At 50.7% G+C, this 21,617-nt stretch overlaps 1 protein-coding gene and 1 non-coding gene across 15 annotated transcripts; one reads left to right on the forward strand and one right to left on the reverse strand.

Moving 5' to 3' along the window:
• Positions 1-2,064: 2,064 nt before the first annotated feature.
• On the reverse strand, positions 2,065-21,037 carry LOC102436648. Of its 14 annotated transcripts, none has more exons than XR_002827442.1 (9): positions 20,992-21,037; positions 20,342-20,396; positions 9,265-9,359; positions 8,069-8,168; positions 7,281-7,547; positions 5,207-5,751; positions 3,696-4,229; positions 3,442-3,553; positions 2,065-2,525 (listed from the first exon to the last, which is right to left on the reverse strand). XR_002827442.1 is itself a non-coding variant. In XM_014449549.2 (3 exons), exons 1-3 carry the CDS (start codon positions 3,939-3,941, stop codon positions 2,182-2,184), a joined length of 636 nt encoding a protein of 211 aa, XP_014305035.1. In that variant the 5' UTR covers positions 3,942-4,442; the 3' UTR covers positions 2,065-2,181. The 14 variants fall into 14 exon arrangements, 1 of the variants encoding a protein (XP_014305035.1); XR_002827440.1 differs by having other exon boundaries at positions 7,281-7,862; XR_002827438.1 differs by having other exon boundaries at positions 7,281-7,953.
• Positions 8,699-8,805, forward strand: LOC111824352. Its single transcript, XR_002827445.1, has one exon. It is a non-coding gene; the product is annotated as a U6 spliceosomal RNA (small nuclear RNA).
• Positions 21,038-21,617: the final 580 nt, after the last annotated feature.

The raw sequence follows: 21,617 nt of genomic DNA on the forward strand, positions 1-21,617 counted from the left end.
GGGAGGGCTGTAAGCAGTATGGGATGAAACTGGGATAATTCAGGGTTTGTCAGAGACTGGAAAAGTGTGCAAGAGGAAGCACCAAGAGTAATGAAGGCAGCGACCTCTCCTGTGGCAGCGGCCACCTTGACTAGATTCAAACCCCAGCAGGGAACTGAGGTGAAGGGAAGGTTTGACCTTGAGGTGGGGTGCTACTCTATGGAAGAACTATGTGAGTGCTGAAACTTACCCAGGCAGAAAAGTATGCAATCTGTGTTGAAATAATTAACGGTCGAGGACATGTTCAAGGAAACATAAGTTTGGACATGAAGGCACCTATTAATTTGGGCCCACAGGAAGAGCCTGCATTTACATCTGCAGTGTGGGTCATTTCACAAGGCCCACAAGTTGATTGGGATGGTTGGCAGACAACTGCCTCCAAGGATGGCCCAAGGGGGCGGCATGGAAATGCCCAGTCTCTTTTCAGTAAAGAAGCAGTTCAGCAGTGTAGGGAGGAGGGACTGTTGGAGTGTATTGGTTATTTGAGCCCTATGGCACGTGGGAGTGCCCACATGGCATACCTTTCACCAATGCATGGGGAACTATATTGATGACTGGAAACAGCATATTTGAAGAGCTGCATGAAGACTCTTCTATGAAAACCAGACCATGGGAACTGCACCCTCTCAATGGGAAAGTCCAAATGTGACGAGAGACATTGAAACCCAGGGGAAGGGGCACTGGGCCCTGTCCAGTCACTGAACTCTCGGTGGATCTGATCAGCCTGAAATACAGCAATCCAAGCAGGATCTAGTGAGTCTGTCGGCACTGATGTACAGTGTTGGCTAAAGAGTCATGTGTTCCTAGCGGTGGGGAGAGGAAGCTCACGGCATTGTTGCTCCATCTAGTGAAGCAGAAATGTCCCCGTGAGTCCCAGGGCCCAGCAGCCTAGGCCCTGTGCTTATTTCTCTCAGGTTCTCAGGGATGTCTTGTTGCCTACTACAGGTCAATTTATGAAAGATACACTCAATTTTCCACAGAAAAGATTCATTCTAATAGATTCTATTAAATAGAACCACAGCTATTTGCTTGCACAGAGTCTATGGCTGCTGTCAAACTATGAGGAGAGGCTTGGAGTTTCTGCAGAGACCAACAGCCATCGAGTCTCTGGCTGTTACAGAAACAGCTTGCAGACCTCTGCTCTAGGGTCTTGGACTCCATTTTCTTAAAAAAAAAAGTACATTTTCATTGATTTTAGAAAGGAAGGGAAAGGGAGAGATAGAAACATCAATGATGAGAGAGAATCATGGATCGGCTGTCTCCTGCATGCCCCCTACTGGGGATTGAGCCCACAACCCAGCATGTGACCTTGACCAGAATCAAACCCAGGACCCCTCCATCCGAAGGCCAATGCTCTATGAATTGAGCCAAACCAACTAGGGCTTGGACTCATTTCTAGTCTTTGCCGAGCAGGTTAAGAGTTTTGGAGGTCAATTTCCCTAAGGACAATCTTTTCCAAGTTAGTTAGGCAATATTGAGACTTCCCAGATAACAGGAACACTGGACCATCTGTAAATGCTTTTATGCTTCTGTGTGAAGTTGGGATATACTCCAATGAAACCAGTCCACGGCCTTTGCTGCTCTCCGCACAGGCTCATGATGGAACTCGGCTGCAGTGGATGGGCTCCCTGCAGGCCAGCCTGGTGCTCAGCCTGGTGCTTAATGTAACTAATTGTAAGTTGCCAATGGGAACACACAAACAAAGCCTGGGACGTGTCGATGTGCAGCATGACATCGCCTGGGAGCCCCGCCTAGCCCCAAAGCCACTGAGCTAATCCTTGGGGCCTCAGAGGGCAAAACCTAGCCCCGTAGAGCCTTCCCCAGCCCCAAAGAGCAGAGGGCAGCATTGAGGAGCCCAGCTCCTCGTTCAGAGACGCCTAGTGAGGCCCCCAGCGGGCCCTGGTCCTCTCTCTCAGAGAGTTCAATGGCGGCCCAGGACCCAGGCAGCCTGGGCCTCTGTCTTGGAGCCCAAACAATGCCCCGCAGCCCAAAGCATGTCAATGATGTGAAACGCACACTCTGGTGTCTACAAATACTGCTTTATGGGAATACAGCCACACCTATTTGCTCACATATTGTCTATGACGCTGCGTCTAAGAGATTGGAGTTTAAATACACACCTTAAGCCATTGACTCTGGCTGTTACAAAGTCTGCAAATGTGATCTTGGATCCTGGAATAACTCGATAGTCTTTGCATGTCTGGCTGAGGTCTCTGGAGAGGTCTCTTTCACTAAAGACCGTCTTTTCCACGCTGAAGGCCATTCCCGGTTAGGGGAACGCTCTGCGACACCTGCAGACATGCCTTGTGCTCTGCGTGAAGCTGGCGCACACTCAGATGAGGCCCGGCTACGGCAGCGGCTGCTCTCTGACAGGCTCCGGATGGAACTCAGCAGCAGTGGGGTCTTGGGATGAGTGTCTGCTCCCTGCAGGCCAGTCCTGTGCTCTGAGCCTTGAGACTCACTGCCAGTTGCCATCAGAACGGTGCCTGGTGGAGCATGAAGACCAGGAGGCTCAGCTGCAGGCCGCCTGGCCCGCTGGGGGGTGTAGTGCGAGGGTGGTGGGCCCCAGCTCAGGCCGTTGCCGGCTTGCCTAACCTCCCAGGGAGGTCTCTGCTCCCTGGGGTGACACACCCAGGCTGTCCCCCTGCTGAAGGTGCAGGGCATTGAGGTACCAGCTAGATCTCTGCTCAGAAGGGACCAGTGGTGGCCGAGTACAACCGGGCTCTTGCCAGTAACAGGGAATCGGACAGGGTGACCGGGCTGAGCTGGAGCACCTGCGGGAGAACTGCTCGTGGGGAATCGCTGAGCCAACCACAGCTGAAGAAATGCATGCGCAGTGCGCCAGGGGCCTGCCCTCCGGCTGTGCTCCCTGACCGGCTGCAGGACAGCTTTGTGCTCCCTGACCGGCTGCAGGACAGCGGCCAGGCCCTCGCCCAGGCTGCTTCCAGCAGCGTCTGCACCCGCACAGAAAGGAGAGCCTTCACTGCACGGTTCTGCTTACTGGTTCTTTTTGCTGTTTCTCTTTCTGTGAACCTTGACCTTGCTCAGACCAACTTCCGGCCCCTGCTGGGGGCAGGTGGGCTGGGGGTGTTCCTGGGCACAGAGCTCTGCCTCAGCTCCTCCTGGCCCTTTCCCGCCACCTACAGTTCTTCCCAGAAAGCTCTCGGGCAGTTTGCAAAGTGCATTAGGCGGGGCTTGCTCTACATTACGGAGCTTGGCGCCCTGGTTCCATTACCCCTGCCCCACAGCCCTGGCTCATGTACCACTCCATCATCTGTGTCCTGGGCATCCCGCCACCATTGTGGCACAGTGGGTCCCCGCTAAACACCTGCGGACAAGGTCAGGGGTGTCCCTGGGCCCTGGTTGGAGCAGTGTTGTGTCCACCACGCCCTTGACTCTCACCAGGGGCTGTGTCAAGGCCACACGCGGGCAGCTGGGCCGGCTTTTCCTCATGGCTGGGCTGTGCAGCCCCAGAGCTGGCCTCCAGGCTGCTCCAGTTACAGAGCGCTTGGTCCTATTAAGTTGACACATGGAACCAGTCACATCGGGTAATTAGTGTCATGGTGGTGGCAGCAGCCTTTGTCCACTTCTACGCCCCACCTTCAGGTCACCCACTAAGGCCTGGAGTGGAGGGGGGGGCTGCACTGATGACTCACATATCTGCGCCTCCTTTCTGAAGCTGGAAGGGAAACTCCCCAAGTGCCTTAACAGTAACTTCTTACCTGAAGTGAGAGGAAGCATCTGAGGGGTCTGTTTCTAGAAGAACCTCTTAGAGAACCCGGGGCCCGCCAGGCTCCTGCCCAGCTTCCCGCTGCAGCCTGTGGAGAAACTGCCCGTGTCCCCTGCTGCCCCTCCTCAGCAGGCAACGCCATCCCCTGGGCACAGAGGCCTTCGAGGCTCATGTTGGGATTTTACTCTCCTCCAGCCGTTTCTGGGGAAAATAATGGACTGGGCCTTTTTGGACATTCTGTTTCTGGAGCAAAATGTCCCTCTTACCCCCGTCCTTCCTGGGTGACCCGGCTTAGAACAGGACACCCATTCGTGGCAGTTTTCAGAGATGATTGTAAACTCGTCTGTTTCTGGGGCTGGATCTGCTGATGGCAGGAAGCACGGAGTCCCCAGCTCCGAGGCAGCCGGCTAGTCATGGAGGTGTGTCCGGGCCTCAGATACCTTGAGTTTTCATATTTGTCCTTGGGAGAGTGATGTAAGGTTAGAATGGGGAAAGATATTCAATCTTCAATACTAGGTTTTAAAAAGAAATCTGCTGTGTTGATATGTACCTAGAGGCAAAGATTATGGTGAAACTGAAAGGAAATACAGAGACAATTAGCATTCAAAGAAGAAAAAGAACAATGCCTGTGACTTGTCAATGTCAGCGTGACACGGTGAAAGACGATGCTAGCCTCAGAGTTCGGCCTAGGGTCAGCACCCAGAGCCGAAGCTCCCGCACAGAGAGCCCGCCTGGCCCCACATAGCGGGGCCCATCACCAAAGGGCTGCGCCTTGCTCAGGGAGAGCAAGCCCTAGGCCCTGGCCTCTCTCTCAGTGAGGCTCTGCCCTGATATCACTCCCTGGCCTTTCTCTCCGAAAGTCCTAGCCAGGCACAGGGCCCCAGCACCCTTGGCCCTGGGGCCTCTCTTAGAACATTCGAGAACGTGAAGAAGCTACCCTAGAGGACAAGCCCCATAGGGACCCCGGCTCCCTAGTGGACTGGAGGGGCCAGATTTCCAGTCTCTGGCTGAGGTCCACGTGGGCAGCAGTGGTGGCTTGCGTCCCCTCCTTAGGCCTAAGCAGTCCTAGCCTTGAGGGGCAGATAGTGAGGGTAAGGGGCTGTCCTCACGCTGAGGATGGCCTGTGACTTATCCACAAAGGGCTCTCTGGGTTTCAGAAAAGTAGTGCTTAACCATGGGCCACTGTTACCAGGCAACCTGGCTGTCCACTGTGACCTGGGTGAGAGGTCACTCACGGAGCCTAAAGAGGCCACACACAGGAGACCACATGGAGGTGAAATGGTTCACACATGACGGGATCTCGGAGGATCAGAGCCGTGAGATAAGAGCTGGCCCTCCTGCCAGACAACCAATCCCTCTTTCAGCCTAGACTTGTGGGCGCATGGAAGGCTCCCAATGACCTGCTGACAGAGGAAGCAAAGTCGTGGCCTGGCTTACCGGTGACTCTGCATGATGTCAATATCCAACAGGAAACTGGACGGCTGCGCTACAAAGGACATTCGGGATGTTTGTGAAGGACAGTGGGTAATGAACCCATCACGATGGGCAGAGATTGGGCCGTTCACCTCCTCATTCACCTTGAAGATCTCCTACCTGCAGACTTTTTCCATGGCGGTCACCGTAGGGGAAAAAGCATGAGTGAGGATACGATGGCAAAGGAGTTCCAATACAAGGATGCCATCCTGTGAGTGTTGAGCACAAACTGGAGTGTGCTATGCTGCATTGTGAAGTTGTACAAGTTAATATAATGTCATTAACTACATGATCCCCAATATTTAATAATGGGATAATTTTAAAAGAATCTTTGTCAGTCTTCCTCTTGTTTTTGAAAGTAAGAGACATTCCTCTGTTTTCAAATAATGCCAGCATAGTTTTGTTTACTTGCCTCTGTTCATTAAGGATCATGGAAAGCCTCTGTTAAGACTGAGCAGTAGCAGGTGTGCTTAGGGCGTCAGCCATCAGACAGTTATTGAGGAAGATGGCTAGGAAAATAAAAGACAATCATTAAGAGAAAACAAACACCAAATTCTATTCCAGAGTCCATTCAAGACAATCTCTACAGCATCACTAAACAGAGGAGTGAGGATCGCTGTGGCAATCCAATGTGTTTTTAGTTTGTAGTTTCCATATCTCTGGTGACATAGATGTTCTGAAAAATTTCTGAGTGGTCTGCAACAGCAGACATGGATGTTTTCCTTGATTTATATCCAAGACACCAGATTCAGCTGGACATGAGAAGATTCATTTTCTCAATGGTTCCAAGCCAAAGATGTGAGAAAATGGGAAAACTGGGAAGGTTCATGGTAGAGTTATAACCTACATGGCTATAACAATAATTCAGAATTGTTCATGGACTGGGAAAATGTGCAAGAGGAAACACACAAGGACGATAACGGCAGTGAGCTCTCCTGCAGCAGCTGCCACCTCGACTAGACACAAATCCCAGAGTGCGACCCTTGAGGAAGTGTGCTACCCTTTACAAGAGCCATGTGAATTCTGTGATTTACAGAAGCAGTGATTTACAGAAGCAGGGAAACATGGATTATGTACGGAAATAATTAATGGTGGAGGGACAATGTTCAAAGAAATATACATTGTGATGAAAAGGGAATTTAATAGTTTGGGGCGACAAGACAGAGACTGTGCATTTATATCTGCAGCTTGGGTCATTATCAAAGTTGTATAAAGTTTATTGAGATGGTGGGCTGAAAAAGACATCCAAAGATGGACCAAAAATTGTAACATGGAAATGCCCACTGATTCCTGCTCTAATATAGAAGAAGGAATGCTTTGGTTGGCCCATTGGCTGATAGCCCCTTTTCAAAAAGTTTTATCCGAGTAACTATCTCTTTGGGGGAAACAATGAACTAGATAATTCAGCGACCACAGGAAAATGGTTATGAACAGAAATTGGTCTCAGAATCCAAAATAATACTATAGCCCTCACTAAGACTAGGAGCTTTTGAGGGTCAGGTGACCAGTGAATTTTTGCTCAGGTCCATTTTGAAATAGGTCCAAATTTGATCTCACCCATTCTGTGGTTGCTCCTGGTTGTAAAATGCATAACTGAAATAACTATACCAGAGGAATTATCCCACACACTCATCACTGATGAGTCAAGGCAACTGTGGAGAGAAAGTCTAAACCAATCCATAAGAACTGCCTGTAACTGTGCAAGTATTAAGTTAGAATCTGTACCATCTGCCTGATGAATATGAGAGATTTGTGCCAACATGAAGGATTTGAAAGATTCAGGAGTGCGGATTTGGGCACATCCTCATTACGCTTTTGGTTTGTTTTGAGAGAAAGAAGGAGGAAGAGAAGGAGGAGGAGATTGGACAGGAACCAGAAAGAGAGGAGGAAAAGATGGAGGAGTAGAGGAGGAGGAAAGAAAGTTTAGAAGAAATAGAAAGAATAAGAAAAGGATGAGAAGCAAGAGGAGGAGGAGTAGGAGATGGAGAAGAAAGAGAGAGAGGAGAAGACACAACTTGGAAAGCGGCAGTGTACTCACCGATTCTTTAACTACAGGAGACCCTATGCTGCTGCTGTACCATGTGGTTACTTTACTTGAGCAACTTCAAAGTCCACATCACCTTGTTCCATATGCAACTACAGTGCAGGCAAATGCCTCCTCCTCGTGTTCCCATAGTTCAATCCAATTTGCCTTCTTTCAGGTGGCAAGGCCCCCACACACCTTCATTATCTTCCCTCAGGGATGAGTCATCTCTACAGGCTGAAGGTCCTCACTGCCCTTTTCTTCCACAGGAAATACTTCTTGCTGGTCAGTTACAATGATGACGTTATCCAGAATGGGCCAAGTGAGTGGGACAATACTACTCTAGAGTTGATACACTTTTAGAGTCAGTAGCTGAGGAAGAAATCTGACTGAAATTCAGAATTCTTACTCAGTGAAATATGTTTGTGTCCAGTGCTCTTCTGTGGGGCAGGCAGGTGTCTGAGGTAAATAATGATTGCTGGCATCTGGCCCTGCTACCAAGATGGAGAACCAGCGCCCAGGGAGCCTCTGGATTTTAGAGGCAGATTACTCCTCAGTTGGGTATATGACTCCATGGAGTGACCGGAAAGTTTGCTTCTTTTGAGTTCAACCCGGAAAAAGACAGGCACTGTCACAGGTGCAGGCTGCTGCGTGTCCCCCTCCATGCACCGCAGCAGACGTGATGGTCCTACCAGTGTCCCCGACAGATGGGGATTGTGGTTGGGACCTTGGGATTGTGGTGTGTGAGTCACAGTGCAGGTGCTCAGGATTCCCCACCCATGAGCATATCCTTGTTTACTTACCTTTGGTTCACTCAGGATGAGATGAAGCTTGTGTTCGGACTTGTCAGCAGCAGGTGTGCTGCAGGGTGTTAGCCACCAGACAGTTAATGAGGACTGGTGTCTATGAAAAGAAGAAAACTAAGAGTTACAAAGCCAATTTCTAACTACAGAGTCCGCCAAACAAGGCAGTTTATGAATACTGGGTGACAGCATCACTAGATGGAGGAGTGAGGACCGCTGTGCCAATCCAATGGCTCTCCTGGCTTCTCTTGTGAATGTCTGTGGTGATGACATAGACCATCTGACAAATTTCTGAGTTGTCCACAGCAGCACACATGGTTTGTTTACATGACTTATAGCCAAGACTCAGTTTCAGCACAAAGAGCTTCAGGACATGAGTATATATTTGGGTCAATGATTCCAAGCCAGAGTGAGAAAAATTGGAAAGGTTCATGGTAGAAAGCTGGCAAATCTGATCATCCGGGTTCCCTGGGTTGCTGAGAGCTGGGGAAGAGGTAAGTAGGGGCCAAGCTGCATAGGTGTCTTGGCTCCCCACAGACCTGTGGGCGGCAATGGCTCCAGCCTCTGGCTGAGTCCATCAGGGCATCGCTGGTGGCTTCCATCCCCATTAGTCAAAAGTTGTCCTAGCCAGTGCTCGCTTTGGCAGCACATATACTAAAATTGGAACGATACAGAGAAGATTAGCATGGCCCCTGCGCAAGGATGACAAGCAAATTCATGAAGCGTTCCATATTTAAAAAAAAAAGTGGTCCTAGCCAGAGGGGCAAACATTCTGGATGAGGGGCAGTCATCACCCTGTGGATGGACAGAGATTTGTCCCACAGGATTTCCTGGGTTACAAAGAACAAATCTTAAACATGGGCCACCAAGTTACCGTGCAACCTGAGCTGTCCATTATGACCCGGGTGTGATGTCACTCACAGAGTCATTAAGGGCCCTGCACGGAAGACTACATCAATGAGTGTGGGCCTGATCCAACCTGGGCTGATCAAAGTAGTTATATGAGGTGATGCCTTGGACCCTACGGTCAAACAAGGAGTCCCTTTCTCTACCTAGACCTGTTCACTCATGAAAAGCTCCCTGTGGCCTGTTGACATTGAAGCCGTCACGGCCTGTCCTCCTGATGGATTTGTATGATGTTGATAAGCAATGTTATTTCCTTCTGGAATAATATGAGTACATTTCTCTGTACTTACCTTTTCCTCACTAATATCAGTGTGAGCTTCTGTTAGGACTGGGCAGTAGCAGGTACGCTGTAGGGCCTTAGGCATCAGTTCATGAGGAATTGTATCTATAAAAAGAAAAAATCATTCATTCAGTCTTAAAAAACAAGTTCTAATCCAGATTCTGCTCAAGGCACTTAGTAAATATTGGGCTATGGCATGTAACACTAAGTGGAGGAGTGGGGGCTGTGGTGGCAATCCAGTGGGGTTTCTGAGTTCTCTTTCCATGTCTGGGGTGATGACACAGACATTCTGAAAGTTTTCTGAGTGCTCCAGAACAGTGGACATGGATGGTTTACTTGATTTGTATCCAAGAGATCTAATTCAGCATGAGGAGATCAATTTTGTCACAGGTTTCAAGCCAGATATGAGAAAGACTGGAATGGATCATGGTAGTGTTTAACCCAAACAGGAGGAAAGTAGAATAATTCAGAATTTGCCAGGGAACAGAAAATGTTCAAGAGGAAGCACACCAGAGTAACAAAGACAGTGAGCTCTTCTGGGACAGTTGCTACCTTGATTAGACTCAAATCCCAGCAGGACCCTAAAGGTTGAGGTGGTGTGCTACTCTATGTGACATGTAAATGCCCTCTCTCCCTTGTTTTAAATTATGAAGAAGCAGTTCAAAAGTTTATGGTGGTGGTAATGTTGGAGTTGATTGGTAATGTGAGTCCAATTGCACGTGGGAGTGCCCACATGGCATACCTTTCACCAATGCATGGGGAACTATATTGATGACTGGAAACAGCATATTTGAAGAGCTGCATGAAGACTCTTCTATGAAAACCAGACCTTGGGAACTGCACCCTCTCAATGGGAAAGTCCAAATGTGACGAGAGACATTGAACCCCAGAGGCAGGGGCACTGGGCCCTGTCCAGTCACTGAACTCTCGGTGGATCTGATCAGCCTGAAAACAGCAAATCCAAGCAGGATCTAGTGAGTCTGACTGGCCCTGACGTACAGTGTTGGCTAAAGAGTCATGTGTTCCTAGCGGTGGGGAGAGGAAGCTCACGGCATTGTTGCTCCATCTAGTGAAGCAGAAATGTCCCCGTGAGTCCCAGGGCCCAGCAGCCTAGGCCCTGTGCCTAATTATCTGAGATTCAAAGGAAGCCTTATTGCCTAATACAGGTAAATTATATGAAAATCAAACTATTGTTCACAGAAAAGATCTATTCTAATAGAGCCACAGCTACTTATTTACATAGAGTCAAGACTGTTATCTAATAATGAGGAGAGGCTTGGAGTTTCTGCAGAAACCATAAGCCATTGAGGCTCTGGCTGTTACAGAAACAGCTTGCTGACCTCTGACCTAGGATTCCCTTTATAATCATTAAACAGTTGGTTAAGAATTTTAGAGAGGTCTTTTTCCCTAAAGACAAAAATTTCCATGCTTATTATTCACTAATGGCCCAGTGCACAAATTCATGCACATGAAAGGAAATGAAGTAGAAGAAATATTTTAATATTGCAATTTGCCCTTTATAATAGAAGTGTGAATCAAATTCATGATCAACAACGACAGATGGAAACACGTGTGTGATTGGTGCCAGTTAGAGTTGTATATGTATCGCACATGTGTGAGTCAACTTAGCCTTTTATATATAGACTAGGGGCCCAGTGTATGAAGATTCGTGCACGGTGGTGTGGGGGGGTCCCTCAGCCCAGTGGTTGGCAAACTCATTAGTCAACAGAGCCAAATATCAACAGTACAACGATTGAAATTTCTTTTGAGAGCCAAATTTTTTAAACTTAAAACTATATAGGTAGGTACATTGTTATTAACTTAAAATTAGGGTACTCCTAAGCTGGCCTTTGCTAAAAATGTCCTCAATCTGATTGAGGTACATTCGCTGAGGTTGACCCCTTATAACTCTCCCATCCACACTCATCTTGTATACTTGTTTCGTCTATCTTTTGTCACCCGCGCGCGATTTGTGGACGCGACTAGCACTGACCACTGCACAATGAGACTGCTGACTGACTGGCTCACTCAACTCCTGCATGAATCATGTGTGCCTCCCCTGCGCTGCATATCCCACAGCCCAACTGCACCGCGTCTCCCGTCGCCCGACCAACACCCCCCACTTCTTCTAATGCCACTTCTTCAAAATAGACTCGCCCAGGCCAAAAAACGACTTCTGCGCATGGGCCACGAAGTTTCAATTGCACTGTACATGCGCGCCCGCACATGGTATTTTGTGGAAGAGCCACCCTCAAGGGGCCAAAGAGCCGCATGTGGCTCTCGAGCTGCAGTTTGCTGACCACTGCCTCAGCCCGACCTGCACCCTCTCCAATCTGGGAGCCCTCAGGGGAGCCCTCTCCAATTCAGGAGTTTCTGTCTGTCTTTGCAATCATATGAACGAATTGTCTGAGACCTCCAACCCAGTTTGGTTTGTTGCTCACAGAATAACAGAGGCATTTTTTTTCTTTGCTTCATTGGTGGAGATTTCCTGGAAGTTTTAGGATATCTTCCCTTTAATTTTTCCTAGACAATCTGACTTTACTTATGTCTTCACCTTTGCTTTCCCTCCATCCCCTACTGCAACAGTAACTTGCTCCAGGCTCATTTTGCTCTAGTGCAGCCGTGGGCAAACTACGGCCTGCGGGCCGGATCCGGCCCGTTTGAAATGAATAAAACTAAAACAAAAAAAGACCGTACCCTTTTATGTAATGATGTTTACTTTGAATTTATATTAGTTCACACAAACACTCCATCCATGCTTTTGTTCCGGCCCTCCAGTCCAGTTTAAGAACCCATTGTGGCTCTCGAGTCAAAAAGTTTGCCCACCCCTGCTCTAGTGTCTAGATCTGTCTGCCACCAGAACTATGATTCCCAGCATTCCTGGTGCTCCCCGCGCTCTGGGCTTCTGCTTCTGGTCCTGGGGCTACCATCAGAACTATTCCCAGAATTCCTAGTGCTCCCCGCTCTGGGAGTGACTGAGGGAGCCACAGCCCCCCAAGCCTCCAGCTCTCCTGCTCTGCTCTCCGCCCAGCGACCACGGGAGCCACGTCCCCACACGGGAGCAACCGAGGGTGCCACATCCCCCCAAGCTGCTGGCTCTCCCACTTCTGCCCTCTGCCGGGCGCCTATGTATGCAAATTAACCACCATCTGTGTCTGGTTAATTTGCATATTCACCCTGATTGGCTGTTGAGCATAGCAAAGGGACGGTCAATTTATATGTTTCTCTTTTATTATATAGGATACTAGGGGCCCAGTGCCCTCAGCCCTGGACTGCACTCTCTCCAATCTGGGACCCCTCACCTCGAAGGATGTCCTACTGCCGGTTTATAGGGATTGGGCCTAAACTGGCAGTTGGACATCCCTCTCACAATCCGGGACTGCTGGCTCCTAACCACTCACCTGCCTGCCTGCCTGCCAGCCTGCTCGCCCTCAACTGCCCCCTGCCGCTGGCCTGCTTGCCCCTAAGTGCCCCCCACCAGTCTGATCACCCCCAACTGCCCCCCCTGCCAGCCCTCCCCCCCCCCACCTCCCCTCCCCACTCACTCCAAATTGCCCCCCCCCCCCTGCTGGCCTACTCACAACTGACCCCCACTGATGGCCTGCTCACCCCCAACTGGCCCCCCTGCTGGTCTGCTTACCCCCAATGGCCCCGTCCCCCATCAGCCTGATCACAAAAAACTGCCATCCCATCCTGGCCTGATCACTCACAACTGCCCTCCCCTCTTGGCCTCTAACCGCCTCTACCTCAGCCCCGCCACCATGGCTTTGTCCAGAACAATGTCTGGAAGGTCTCCTGGAAGGTCTCCCAGTCTAATTAGCATATTACCCTTTTATTAGTATAGAGGCCTGGTGCATGGGTAGGGGTCCCACTGGGGTGCCTGGCCAGCCTGGGTGAGGGGCTGCGTGCCTTTTTCAGGCTCACCACACCTCCTTCAGTGTGGGGGTCCCCACTGGGGTGCCTGGCCAGCCTGGGTGAGGGGCTGATGGCTTTTTGCAGGCTGGCCAAGCCCCCCAGTGGGGACCCAAGCTCCCAGCCTCTCCTTTTTTTCTTTTCAGCGCCTCCTTGAGTGGAGGCCAGGACGGGCTGGAAGCAGGTATCTGGGATTTATTTATCTTCTATAATTGAAACTTTGTCGCCTTGAGCGGAGCCCAGGGACGACCAGGACAGGCAGAAAGCTTGGCTTCCTCCATCGCCAGGCCAACCCAAGCCTCCTGCTGCTCCAGCTCCGTGGCCGCTTCCATCCTAGTTGGGTTAATTTGCATACTCATTCCTGAGTGGCTGGTGGGTGTAGCAGAGTGATGGTTAATTTGCAAGGTTCTCTTTTATTAGTGTAGAGACTAGGGGCCCAGTGCACAAATTCGTGCACCTTGAAAGACTCTGTGAGTCATAAGGCTACGGTACACACAGGGGCGGGTCTCAGCCCATCCTCCACACCAAGGCCCCCTGCCCCCTGCCCCCTGCCTGCCAGCAACCCTGCTCCCACTGCCACTGCTCCCATGAGCTGACGGCGCCGGCCCCACTTGTACCCCCTGAGGGCACAGAGTGATTGGGGTCAGTGCCAGCAGCAGGTGCAAGAGAGGCGGCGCTGTCAGCAGGTGTGAGCAGCAGCTGCTGTCCCAATCGCCCCTCAGGAGCAGGGGTAGGTGGAGAAGCCCTCAGGGGCAATCAGAGCTGGCAGCTGCTGCTCACACCTGCTGATGGCGCCGAGCAATCGAGAGCGGCACCAAGTACCAGCAGCAGGTGCAAGTGGTGGCTCCGGCGCCAGGTGCTGGTGCAAGCAGGACTGGTGCTGGCAGTGGGTGTGAGTGGCAGCTCTGGCACCAGCAGCAGGTGAGAGCAGGGCCACCTCCAGCAGTGGGTGCGAGAGGTGGCTGCCTGCCCCGATCTTCCATCAGGAGCAGGGGGAGGTAGAGAAGCCGTCCAGTGTAATAGGGGATGACAGCCAGCACTCACACTTGCTGACAATGCTAAGCGATCGGTGCCAATGCTGGGCATCAGCAGTAGGTGTGAGCAGTGGTTCCGGCACCAGCCGCGGATGCAAGTGGGCCGGTGCCAGCAGCAGGTGCAAGTGCCTGGTGGGACTGTTTTTGCGCAAGAGAAAGAATTTTCAGTAACCACTACAGGCTCGCCCTGATGACAGTGACAGGCACCCTGCCTTGGTCTGGCGCCCCCACTCACCTGCTCTACCATCCTGCTGTGGCCAACACCCGCCGTGTTATGCGCACACCCCCTGATGGTCAGTGCACATCATTGTGACCAGTTGTTCGTTTGTTCTGCCATTCGGTCTATTTGCATATTAGCCTTTTATTATATAGGATACTAGAGGCCTGGTGCACGAATTTGTGCACTAGTGGGGTCCCTCTGCCTGGCCTGCAGGATCAGGTAGAAAAAAGCTCTCCGACATTCCCCGAGGAGTCCTGGATTGCAAGAGGGTGCAGGCCAGGCCGAGGGACCCCACCAGTGCACGATTGGGGCCGGGGAGAGACACGGAAGGTTGGGCGGCTGTGGAGGAACCTCAGGAGGGCTCCAGGGTGTGTCTGGCCCATTTCGCTCAATCCCAATCGGACGGACCCCAGCAGCAAGCTAACCTATCGGTGGAGCGTCTGCCCCCTTAGCATATCATTAGCATATTAAGCTTTGATTGCTTGAACAGCCAACAGGTCAACCACACACAGCATATTAGGCTTTTGTCAACCACACACAGCATATTAGGCTTTTGTCATATAGGACTAGAGGTCAGATGCACGAAATTCATGCATGGGGGAGGGGTGTCCCTCAGCCCAGCCTGTGCCCTCTTGCATTCTGGGACCCCTTGGAGGATGCCTGCCTAAGCTGTCAGTTGGACATCCCTCTTGCAGTCCGGGACCCTTCACTCCTTACCGCCCACCTGCTGTGGAGGCGGGAGAGGCTCCTGCCACAGCCACTGCGCTTGCCAGCCTTGAGCCCAGCTTCTGGCTGAGCGGTGCTCCCCCTGTGGGAGCGCACTGACCACCAGGGGGCAGCTCCTGCATTGATTGTCTGCCCTCTGGTGGTCAGTGCACATTATAGCAACCAGTCATTCTGCCGTTTAGTCAATTTGCATATTAGGATTTTATTAAATAGGATAGAATAAACTTGCTTAAGTAGACATGCTTTCTGATGTAGCTAAACTTTTTCCAGGCCAGTGAAGCACCCCAACTTCTCTTTCAGGTGATTGTCAGCAACACAGCAGTAAATATCAACACAAAGCAGATCATTATTGTAGATCACGCAGGAAGAACAAAGGGTGAAATATTTAACTGCAGCAGTGTTTGTCTATATTCTGTACAGTGAGAAAACCTGAAGTCATTGTCAAGGTCCACCATTTCTTACTTCTTTTCAGTCAGGTAAAGTTTCTAAGCTTTCTAAATCTCCGTTTTCTGGCTAATGAAAAGAAAATAGTATTCCACCAAGTCTCATATCTACCTACTCCAGGACTTCTGTGAGGATCAAATGAGATGAGGCACAGGAAAACACTTCACAGATATTTGGTTAAAGTGTGAAATGTTTCAACCTGTGTTTGTGTGCTGAAGAAAATGCAAGGGGCTATTCGTTGCTAGGGAGAGGAAGCTGGGCATTGCTACATGACCTCATTACCCAGCAACCACAGCCACCGTTTCCAGGCTGGGCTGGGCTGTGGGCTGCATTTTGTGCCATGGGGTTTCGGCAGAATCAGCTGAGATTTGGTGAACTGTCACTCCAGGATGGTGGCAGGGCCTGTGTCCCTCTTGGGGGAAGCCAAGTATTGCTTTTTGGGCTCCAGGTCTGCAGTGCCATTTCTTTTTCTTTCTTTTTTTTAAAAAATATATTTTCTATTGATTTCCGAGATGAAGGGAGAGAGAGGGGGAGAGATAGAAACAACAATGTGAGACAATCATTAATCGGCTGCCTCTGGCTTGCCCCCTGTTGGGGATTGAGCCTGCAACCCAACCCAGGCATGTACCTTGACTGGGAATTGAACCCGGGACCTCTTGGTCTATGGGACAACGCTCAATCCACTGAGCCACCACAGCCAGGCTCTGCGGTGCCATTTCTTTGTGCACGTCATGGCAGCTCCTGAGCGCTGCCCCCTTGTGGTCAGTGCGTGTCATAGTACCAGCCGGAAGGTGGGAAGGACATGTAGTATATTAGCCTTTTATATAGATAGATTCTTTATACATGGCTGATTGCAGGAACACTATGGAATGCCTGCAAATATGTTATCATCCTGTGTAAAGTTGGTGCACACTCACATGAAACCATTGATTCTCTATATTTTGCAAATTTTGCACAACAAGCACACTTGTTGCTGTTTCACTGCTGTTTTTGATGTAAGAACACGTTTCTACTTTGCAGTCTCATCTTTGAGGAGCATATTTTTTTTAATATATTTTATTGATTTTTTACAGAGAGGAAGGGAGAGAGAGAGTTAGAAACATCGATGAGAGAGAAACATCAATCAGCTGCCTCCTGCACACTCTCCACTGGGTATGTGCCCAAAACCAAGGTACATGCCCTTGACCAGAATCGAACCTGGGACCCCTGAGTCCGCAGGCCGACACTATCCATTGAGCCAAACCAGTCAGGGCTTTGAGGAGCATATTAATCCTCTGATGTTCACATTTAACTAAAATAAAAAAATGAGCCCTGGCCGGTTACTCAGTGGTTACAGCATCTACCTACATACCAAAGGGCCATGAGTTTGATTCCTGGTCAAGGCACAAACCTCGGTTGCAGGCTCCCCAGCCCCAGTATGGACGCGTGCCATGTGTCTCTCTCATGCTGATGTTTCTCTCTAGCTCCCTCCCTCCCACTCTCTTTAGAAATCAATGGGAAAAATACTTCGGTGAGGATTTTAAAAATAAATAAATGAGAAGAAAAAGGTATGAAACCATCCATTTCCTAGAAGTTGGAAGAGAACGTTTGTTCTATGATCTTGAATTTCCTCCTGACTGAGCAATAAACAAACCTGGCCAAGGAACCACTGCCTCCACTCTCAGTGACTAACCAGCCCCGAGGCGTCCCAGGCACAGGATGAAAACAACGCACAGCTGGGAAGATACCTTTGGCTCTACAAGGAGGTAGTGACTTCATTCACTAAGCAAACTGGTGAGCACCTGCTGGAGCGATCCATGTCTTCAATGGGAGAATAGAAGTTTCCAGGACATTTCCCAAACAACATTGTCTTCATCTCCTAAATTCCTGTGGCAGCTACATATGACAGGGAGGCAATGCCAAACAACAATGCCAATGTAGCCCTGACACAGGGACAGAAAAAAGCGCCTGTTCTGAGGGAGAGGCCGGGCACAGGCTCAGGCTGTGGGTCTGACTCTGAGCCACACGCTGCTCCTTCTGTTAGCACTCGCCTCCGGAAGTTACAGCTCACGCTGCTGAGCTTTCAGGATTTAGTCATACACCTTGATGTGATTTCTATGAAACTTGCTTCTTAGAAAAATAAAGCTTTGAAAGGTGTGGCACAAAACAGGCTCCTAAATACTTGTAAAGGGATGAAGCAAAGCATGAACCTCAGGACCTACAATGCACGCTCCCCATGAAGGGGACAGTAGTTGTGTCTAGTGTCCTCAGGTTTGCAAAGTGACATGCAGGTGCCCTCACCCCCCTCCCAATGGGGGGGCAGTGCCCCCTCTGAGCGCCTCTGCGGGTATCACCTGGGAAGGCACCAGCTGCTGAGGACAGGTGTCCTGCTCGCCATCTGCCATCCAGTTCTCAGGGCGAGACTGACCTACCACTGTTCTCTCCCCATACACTTGTGCAAATAATGAATAAATGAATGAGCAAGTGAGTGAATGAGTGAGGAAATGACTGAGTGAATGAGTGAATGAATGAATGAGTGCGTGAGTGAAAGAATGAATGAGTGAGTGAATGAGTGAGTGGATGAATGAATGAGGGAGTGGATGAATGAATGAGTGAATGAGTTCAGTAGAGTCTAAAAGACATCGAGTCTCTGGCTGTTACAGGAAAAGACATCGAGTCTCTGGCTGTTGATAACCTCTGTGTAGCAGCTTAACAACTTTGGAGAGATCTAGTTCACTAAAGACAATCTTTTCCATGGCAGTAAGTCCTTCGTTAGGCACTCCTGACTGTAGAGCACTGCAGAACATGTGTAACACCCTGTGTGAAGGTGAGTGCTCTCCAGGGAAGCCAGTCCTCGGCAGCTGCTGCTCTCTGCACAGGCTCAGGACAGAGCTCAGGCAGAAGGGGGCATTGGAGTGAGTGCCTGTCCCTGCAGGTGGGCCTGGTGCTCAGATCCGTCAGACACATTGTAGTTGTCTCTGGCAACACAAGTACAGAGCTTGTGACTTATCAATGTGCAGAGTGATGTCACTGAAGACTCCTAATGCCCAAATATAAAGTCCTGCCCTGAATGCGTCCCAAACACCACTAGTTTAAGTCTATTTCATGGTCGGTAGTGACACACTGAGGAGACCTCTGCAAAGTATTTTTTAAAATATATTTTTCTTGATTTCAGAGAGGAAGGGAGAGAGAGAGAGAAACATTGATGAGAGAGAATAAGTGATCGGCTGCCTCCTGCACGCCCCACATTGGGGATCGAGCCCACATCCTGGGCCTGTGTCCTTGACTGGAATCGAACCTGGGACCCTTCAATTGCAGGCTGATGCTCTAGTCACTAAGCAAAACTGGCTAGTGCCTCTGCAAAGTTTCTAGGCTGCTATGCAAAGGTTCACATAGGAATCCCGCCAAGAACAGTCATTTTTCCTCCGTAGAACCTCACTTACAATCCCAAACAACAGAATGGAAGGAAAGTGATACAGAAATGCCTCCGGAGGTCTTTCTTAGTTTAAACCACGGCACCTTGCGCAGCACCTCTGAGGTGCTCGGAGGCCTGGACACGCTGGGTGACGTCCTTGCTCGGGGACGATGACTCTAGAAGTTGTGCACGGCCTTTCTCTGCTGCTTTGTGCAGTAAAATAATAATGTGCTGTACAACATGGTTCCCACAATGTAATGATAGTGTTTTTCAAAAGTATTATTCACAGAGTAGTACATCCAAACTCACTGCATTTTTCCTTTCCTCTAGCTTATGAACAACACATTTAGTTTAAAGAGCATTTTCATACAATTGCCTTCCACCAATTTTGTGAGTGAACTGAAGTTCAGTGACTTAGCCGTGCATGAGGGGAACAGTCCAGAGCTCAACCCAGGGCTGCCATGACGAGCCCCTTCCCACCAGGGTGCTTCTACCCACAATTCGCAGTCTCCCGCTAACTTCACCACAAGGAAACAAAGAAACCCTTCGGAGGTTTCTCAAAATAGCAACTTGCAGAATTTGGTAAAACTAGAAAGTCACCCCTCCACTTTTCAAAGAGTGAAAAACTTTGAATGTTACCTCTTCTCTAATTGTCCAAACGCCTTCAATGGGGCCCTAGTCAATTACGAAGCGGCGCCTGAGATGGACCACTTATTGACAAGAAAACATGGACGTCTATGCCTGATTATAATGCCGCTGCGCACCCCACTGCAGGCAATGGCCACTAAATCACATCCTGGGGCCAATCGCTTAGAGCTCAGCGTCAAATTATATTGCAAGCTGTTCATCTCACCCTCCTTTTCTAATTAATTTTCTATAAAAAGAGATGTTTAGCCCTAGCTGATTTGGTTCATTGGATAGAGCTTCGGCCTGCAGACTAAAGAGTCCTGGGTTTGATTCCCGTCAAGGACACAGGTGGGGGTTGCGGGCTCCATCCCCAGTAGGAGGCGTACGGGAGGCAGCCGATCCATGATTCTCTCTCATCATTGATGTTTCTACCTCTCTCTCCCTCCCCCTTCCTCTCAAAAAGCAAATATATGTCACAGGTCTTCAGTTTACTCAGAAAAATCACTGGAAGGCAATTTTGTGTATATGTACACACAGACACAGAGAGAGATGTTCAGAGTCTATTTCCAGCTGTGACCAGTGACAGCGTTATCCCCGCAGCGTTCTATCTGGAGGGAGAGTGAGCGGCTCCTGCAGGAAGTGCAGAGGACTGGCAGCTGCTTTACTCTGTGGCTCCACCAGAGAAAAGACTGAAAGCCCTTGGCACTTTGAGTGAATGGGAACTTCTTACCTCTAGCAGAAGTCACTGCACCCAATACAGCTGCGGAGTCTCAGGACACGGCCTCCTATTAAAAGTCAATACATTTACGCAGAGTTCTATGTCCAGCACCTAGAGTCCCGCAGAGGGAGAAGGGCGGCCAGCTGGACAGGGCACCTGCGGACCAGGGGCCGCCCCCCCCGCCCCCCCCTCGCGCGTCAGCTTCTGCAGCCGAGTCAGCTACCCGAGGGGAAACTGCTCCCGGGCTTTTAATGCAGGAACGTCTTCATCCTCCAGCGGCCCAGGACTTCCCCCTTCACAGGAAGATACAATGACCGCTCCCCAAAAAACACAAGTCATCCTCTCGCAACTCCACTGCGGTCAGGTTTCTCCAGCCTCCAGCCCCCGCCCCGGGGTCCCTCCTGCCAGTTCCGGACGGTCCCGGAGTCTCGGCCCCATCGGCGTGTGCCCCGGGGAGGAGGGCACCCGCTGAAAACCGGGGTCCGCTCCCAGGGCCTGACCCATTCCCTGCACTGTGCCCACGAGTCAGGCTACCGGCCCCACTAACTGCACTGTGTGGAAAGGGGGCACCACGCTAAAGTTGGGGGGACATCCCAAGCACTTTATCACCAGGCAGAGACCCCCGCTTCCCTGCCCTCCCTCTCCCGGGGCCCACAACTCACCCAGCCGCCATCCCCGCCGCGGTGCCTCTAAGCCTCTTTCTCCTTCCCCACGTGCACCGCCCGGGGCGCTCCGACCCGCCCACCGGGGCATGACACACCCACACCCACCGTGATTGGCCGGTGAGGAGCGCGCAGGCCTCCATTGGCGGAAGTGCCTCCCCTGCCTTAGCCACTCCCGGCGCCAACTCGGTCCAGAGAGGCCGGGTGCACGCCCGCTATGACACCCCCTCGCCCCGCGCCCCCAACCGGACCAGAGCTGCATGCGGTATGTGCTGGCATGTGTTCACCTGTCCTGAGTTGTCCGCCTGCCGAAACCCCCAACCTCCCGAGGCACCGCCACAGCTTCCCGCCCCACATGCTTGTCCGGGCAGAGACCGGTTTCTCCTCAAGTTTAGGACCTAAACTGTTCTGGGGTCGAGTTGACCGTTCATGGCCTGTATGTCCGGGCTTGGTGGACAGGCCTTGGAAAGACCTCCTACATGTGCTGAAAACCATGGATGTTGGATGGGATGTGGAGGTTGTGGGCCGCAAAAGAGAAGAAAGAAAAGAGGAGGGCGGGCGGGCAGAGAAGAAATCCATGAGGACGGAGGGACTTGATGCACTGGGCTCCATGGACCGAATGCGCT

The sequence above is a fragment of the Myotis lucifugus genome, unplaced genomic scaffold, assembly GCF_000147115.1.
Source record: "Myotis lucifugus unplaced genomic scaffold, Myoluc2.0 scaffold_1249, whole genome shotgun sequence".
NCBI lineage: Eukaryota > Metazoa > Chordata > Mammalia > Chiroptera > Vespertilionidae > Myotis > Myotis lucifugus.